The sequence below is a fragment of the Haliaeetus leucocephalus genome, unplaced genomic scaffold (assembly GCF_000737465.1).
Source record: "Haliaeetus leucocephalus isolate CR32 unplaced genomic scaffold, Haliaeetus_leucocephalus-4.0 Scaffold964, whole genome shotgun sequence".
In the NCBI taxonomy this organism is placed as follows: domain Eukaryota; kingdom Metazoa; phylum Chordata; class Aves; order Accipitriformes; family Accipitridae; genus Haliaeetus; species Haliaeetus leucocephalus.
In genome coordinates this window covers 3,936,185-3,941,814 of record NW_010973400.1, presented here as the reverse complement: position 1 = coordinate 3,941,814, position 5,630 = coordinate 3,936,185, and the positions used below count along the sequence as shown (strand labels likewise).

General features: G+C 54.8%; 2 protein-coding genes across 2 annotated transcripts in view; one reads left to right on the top strand and one right to left on the bottom strand.

Moving 5' to 3' along the window:
• PLA2G7 (phospholipase A2, group VII (platelet-activating factor acetylhydrolase, plasma)) overlaps window positions 1-143 on the bottom strand; it is a 10,024-nt gene extending 9,881 nt beyond the window's left edge. Inside the window, exon 1 of the mRNA XM_010584291.1 lies at window positions 97-143. The gene's annotated coding sequence lies outside the window, so the exon portion shown is untranslated. The remainder of the gene's footprint in view (window positions 1-96) is intronic.
• IMP3 (IMP3, U3 small nucleolar ribonucleoprotein) lies at window positions 38-687 on the top strand. The gene has a single exon (XM_010584292.1). The coding sequence runs from the start codon at window positions 76-78 to the stop codon at window positions 631-633; it is 558 nt and encodes a 185-aa protein (XP_010582594.1). The 5' UTR covers window positions 38-75; the 3' UTR covers window positions 634-687.
• Window positions 688-5,630: the final 4,943 nt, after the last annotated feature.

Sequence of the window (5,630 nt, the reverse complement as noted above, 5' to 3'; positions counted from 1 at the left end):
GGGCGGAGCGCGGGCGCTCCTCCCCGGAAAGGGCGGGGGGTAGGCCGGCGGCGCGGAGCCGCCCTCGTCCCCAAGATGGTGCGGAAGCTGAAGTACCACGAGCAGAAGCTGCTGCGGCGGCTGGAGCTGGTGAGCTGGGAGGCGGCGGGGGGGAGCCTGGCCGAGGTGAAGGCGCTGCGGCGGTACCGGCTGGGTCGGCGGGAGGACTACGTGCAGTACAAAGCGCTGGCCCGCACCGTCCGCGCCTTGGCCCGCCGCCTCCGCGACCTGGGGCCGGCCAGCGCCGCCTTCCGCGCCCGCTGCGCCGCCGCCTTGCTGGAGAAGCTCTACGGGCTGGGGCTGGTGAGCAGCCGGCGGTCGCTGGCCGTCTGCGAGAACCTGTCGGCCGCCGCCTTCTGCCGCCGGCGCCTGCCCTGCCTGCTGGTGAAGCTGCGGATGGCGCAGAACCTGCGGCACGCCGTCACCTTCGTGGAGCAGGGCCACGTCCGCGTGGGGCCCGAGGTGGTCACCGACCCCGCGCTCCTCGTCCCCCGCGCCGTGGAGGACTTCGTCACCTGGGTGGACGCCTCTCGCCTCCGGCAGAAGGTGCTCGACTACAACCAGGAGCGCGACGACTTCGACCTGGCCGCCTAGGGCCCCCCGCCCGGCCTCGCTCTTCTGCTCGGCCCCCTCGGGGACACGCGTGGGGGCCGCCGTCGAGGGCTGCGACCCTCCCCGGCGCGCCCGAAGCGGGAGCCGGGAGGAGACGGGCTCGCTCCCGGCAACGTCCCGCTCCCCTTTGGCAGCTCGCGGCTCCGTTCGTCCCCGCGGGGAAACGTCCCTTCCGCAGAAGTCGCCCCGAGAAGAAGGCGCCGGTACCCACCTCCGTCAGCGCGTACGTCCCGCAAAGCGAAAGCGCTCCAGAGGGTCTCTGCCCGCCGGCAGGAGAGGACGCGATCCGGTTGAAGCGCTTGGCTGCTGATAATAGCTGCTGGAAGGGGTTTTACGCCTGGCCGAGCGGCTCTTTTAGGACCGAGTTGGGCAGCGGCTTTGCGGCCGCTTGTCAAAGATTTTGTCCCGAAAGAGACGGTTCCTCCTGCAGCTGACGGGCGCGCAGTATCCGGAGGAGCCGCTTCTGGAAGGGTTTCCTCGTGATACCGAGGAACGCGTGTACGGGGGAAATAGGGTGGTTGGTTGGGGTCAGTGGTAAACAAGGAGGCCACGTGCTGCAGTTCTGGGACTGGAAAAGTTTTAGCCCAAACCAGAATTTAAAAAAAACAAACAACAAAACAAGCCAACATTAGTTTCCTGTGAAGTTGTAAAGGGAAGTCTAATACTCTGAGTTCAGCATCTGTGAGTGTGGGGTTCCAGCTGACAACCAGGCATCATTTACGGAGCAGGATGTAACCGGGGAGGCGTTGGAGCAAAAGCTGTCGTAACTGTAACTGCAAATCTGGGGGGAACTTTGCATATAAGCCAAACAAAAATCAGTACCTGAGGGGAGCCTCGGGCCTTCTGGGGCTCTTGGGAACTTTATTCCCCTTTGATACAAAGAGCAGAAGAGCAAAAATAAAACAGTTGTTTTTAAATTGCTGAAGAAACGTGTGTGCTATTTTATGTTGTAGTTTCTGTGAGGATTTCTTCTCATTTTCAAATATTCTAGTAAGCCATCTTGCAGACCTTTTTTTTTTTTTAATGCAACTTCTTTTATGTAACTTTTTTTTTTGATAGCTACAAGGCTATTACTAAGTTATAAAGTGGTTTTTGCTAGAAATGCTTTCTTTCCCTTACTCAGGGCCACAAAAGGATTTGGCAGGAGGTTTAGGAGCGGAGCTGTGACTGCCCGTCCCAAGACCAAAGGGCTGGAGTTCAGCTGCAGCCACCGCTCTGGGTCCGTATGCTTTTCAGCATCCAGGAAAGCGTGGCGTTCCTGAACGGGAAAGGTGTCTAGGTGAGGGGTGTTTGGGGGTTATTGAATCAGGACCAGAATCTGTCATCAAATATTATGGCTGTTTTTTAAAATGCAAACTAAATGTTAAAATTCCTACCAGGCTCATAAGCCAAATGTATTGAGCAAAGCATTAACTTTTAAAGCAATAGTAGATATTAAGAAAAGGACACAAAAGAGGTGGGGAAACCCCTTTGCTTCACCTGTAACACCTTAAAAACCTTTTTCTCAGGGCATGCACCTTGCTTATAGTAAGAAATACAAACTGAAAAGATGTTTCACACCTGAAGCTTGACTTTTCTTACAGCTTTCCTCCAGAAAAACTTCATCATTCTTTGGGAAATTGAGAAGGTGCCTAAGTCAGGTAAAAATGCTGTGTTTGCTCTGCTTTACTCTTTTGGGAGAATTTAAGTAACAGCACGGTGACATGCCGTGTGCAGGGCATTTTACTACTCTGATGCTAAACTGCTGCTCTGCCCAGTTTGTCCAGCTCTCAAAGGAACAGCAGAAAAGGAAATCTCAAACCTCCAGCCTGTTAGCCTCTGCGGTTTACACCATCAGCCTGTTCTTTTTGTCCTAAACCTACTTTTCATCACTCGTCTGTACACCTCCAACATCTGTTGCGGAAGGGAAACAACCCAAAACCCTGTAGGCTGTTAAATTAAGCAGTGGGAATTGATTTCCCTACAGATACTGTGGCATCCACCACCCCTGCTCTCCTCCTGCGGTACTGGAAATCACATTCTTACATTCTTTTTAAGACATGCCTCAGGCGGTGCATTTATGTGTCTGTGTGTGTCTTAAGTCTGGAATTCTGCAGCCCTGCTGGTTATACAGTAGCTGAGACCTGAAATGAGCGTCCTGCTCCTAAATTTTTTAACAGCTGGAGTCCACACATGCCTCAGACAAGAGCTGGGCTCGCTTCACGTGCGATAAAAAGGGTGTCATCGCAGTCTGAAAATGGAAGTTGCATCTGACAGCAGCACGCCCATGTCCTTGCTGGCGAATGCAGTCAGGCAGATGATGGCTTCCTCGTGTTGAACCATGTTTTCACCTTTAGTTCAGGGGTCTGAGTTTGTTTGCCAGAGCTGACGTGCTGTGGCTGCCGCCGGGCGGTTCCCGCAGTGACTCCGGAGCCAGGGATTGAAAGGGCGCAGGAAGCAGCTCTGACAGCCTTTCCCAGCACTTGGATAAACACGGAGCCTTTTTTTAAATTCCAAGGCTGGATCCAACGTCAGTATAAATCCGCAGCAGCTTCCGCGGGTCCGTGCAAGCTGGCACGAGGAGGCAATCTGGTGTTGCGCTTTTTTGGGCCAGATCCTGCAAATTCTCCCCTCCCACGCTCTGGGGGCTTGCAGTGGGAGAGCTTATGCACGTGAGAGCAGAGGACGGGGTCGTGGGTGTCACTGTGCTTCTTTCCAGCACCTTCTGGAGTGGGTTTGCTGTTCCTCAAGCAGCTCAGCGTCTCCATGAAGCTTGTGGGAAGTTACTGGTGGAGGAGGACAGAGGATGGTGGTGCTGGTGTCGGGGCGAGCTCTCCCCACGCCTGACAAAACCTGATCTCTGCCACCTCCACCAGTGCCCATCCCAGCAGCTGGGGGCTGGAGGGCTGCCAGCTTCTCCAGCGAGGGAGGAAGGGGCTGCAGGGGGGTCTGGGCAGCGCAAGAGCAAACGGCGAGTAGTTTCCACGCAGGAGCTCTCGCTTGCATAGAGGTTTTACCAGGGCCTACAGTTTTAGTTGTTTTTTCTTTTTTTTTCCCCCTTGTTTCTTTTTTCTCTTTTTTTTTTCCCCTGACCTTGGCTTGTCCTTTATTTGAAGGCTGCCAAAGCGAGAGAGCTGAGCCTGGGGAATGTGGGGGAGCTGAAGCAGAGTCCTTCACACTGACGCCTTTTGTGTTGCAGGGTGCAAATGGCTGAGGCTGTCACCAAAATGCAAATGTGTATTTTTCCACTGATCTGAGCCACTTTTTTTCCAGTAAACAAGAATGCTGCATGTCTTAAAGGCTGCTTCCGTCTGACGTCTCGGCGTGGCTTGGTGCAGAGGTGATGCCAACCTCAGTAATTCAGTGATAGCACATCACGGCGAGCATGGATGGCCCACGGGACTGGGGAAGGACATACATCCCCCTTGCCAAGATGTGGTGCAGAGGTGGAGAGGAGCAATGGTGGAGCTGGGCGATTCCCAGCCTTTTGGGTGATGCTCCTGCATCCTGGGTTAGGCCAGGGCCTCCCAGCCACGTCTCGGGGCACTTCCATGCACTCATCTCGGTAGCACTCCCCAGTGAGATATTCCCCAGCAGATGGAGGTGTCACTGTCCCCTTCCTGAGCTCTGAGTAATCTCTTTTAAGTACATCCCCTGCCTGATTTGGCACTGGAGATTGAACCAAAGAGCCATTTCTCATCAGCGGGGCATGGGATCACCTTAGTCCCTATCCCAGATACCAAAACTTTTCAACGTTCACTAGGTCTGGGGAAAAAGTACCCCTAAGTGTTATGACAGCATTTACCCGAGAGCCCTAGTTCTGGTCCCTGCTCTTAAATGCCCCAGTTTAGGCACTGCAGCAACTCTCCTGACCCTTTCCTTGCTGGTTTGGGCCTGAAGCAGGACCTGGGTGGTGGAAAACATGTCTGCTGTGTGGTCAGGATGTGGGGATGTCAGGCAGAAACAGCAGGCAGCAGCTTTGGAGTCAGCAGGAGGAGGCGCTTGGATTCAAGCTTCCCATAAACTGGAGCTTCTGGATGCAAAGGCTAAATCCAAGTGTATCCTCCCCCGTGGGAATGTCCCCTCTCACTTCCCTGCAAGCACGACCTCACTGCAGAAAGGTCCCTTCCCCCCCTAATATTAGCTGATTTTGAAGAAATAAAGTGTTTCACCTCCAGCAGACAGAGAAAAAGGGGAGGCCAACCACTAAGGACAGCCAGAGATGGCGATTTGAGCATCTCCAGTTTCCTGCCAGAGCTGCCCGTTAGAGGATCCCACGTGTCCCCAGCAGTAAATCACAACAGCTTCTCGGCTGCTGTAAATCACGTCAGCGGGGTTGGGAAGCGCACGTCCGGACGGCATCGCCGCCCTCGGTTCCTACCCTGAAGAGCCACCACCTGCAGCTCCCGCAGAGGCTCAGATAATTGTGTCTCAGGGTAAAGTACAAGCAGGCTCTCCCAGCACGTTCATCCGACTAACGTTACCGTCCACTGCCTTGTCACCTCCATCTGAGCTCGCTGGGCTTAAAACCCACCAGGAACCACATCCTAAAACCGCCGTCTCACCCCCCACTGGCTCTAACAGCAGCCGGGGCACAGGGTCCCGTGCAGGCGTCCACCTCGCATGTGCTGGCTTTGGGGGAGATGAACGCTGGGTTGGCAGAGCCCCCCAAACCCGCTCTGTGTCCCTCTTAACCTCCCAGAAGAATTTAGGTGGGGAAGGACTGCTGGAGGTCACCTAACCCAAACCCCTGCTCAAAGCCGCGCACGCATGGGGCTGCCTGGGTTTTGCCCGTCTCGACGCTGGATGCCTGAAGCAGAGTTTAATCACCCTCGCTGTGATTTTTTATTATTTTTTGTTCCCCCCTTCCATCTCGTCTGAGTTTCTCTTGGGACTGCTGCTTCCCACTCCCCACGCTCCCGTGTCCGGTTACTTTTCGCAGCGGGAGAACTCCATTCACCTTTTTTTCCCTGAACTCCGGCCAAACTCCCACGTCCACC

Bases quoted from the DNA above. Each gene is read 5' to 3' on its own strand.
- IMP3 (XM_010584292.1), top strand. From the start codon at position 76: ATGGTGCGGAAGCTGAAGTACCACGAGCAGAAGCTGCTGCGGCGGCTG.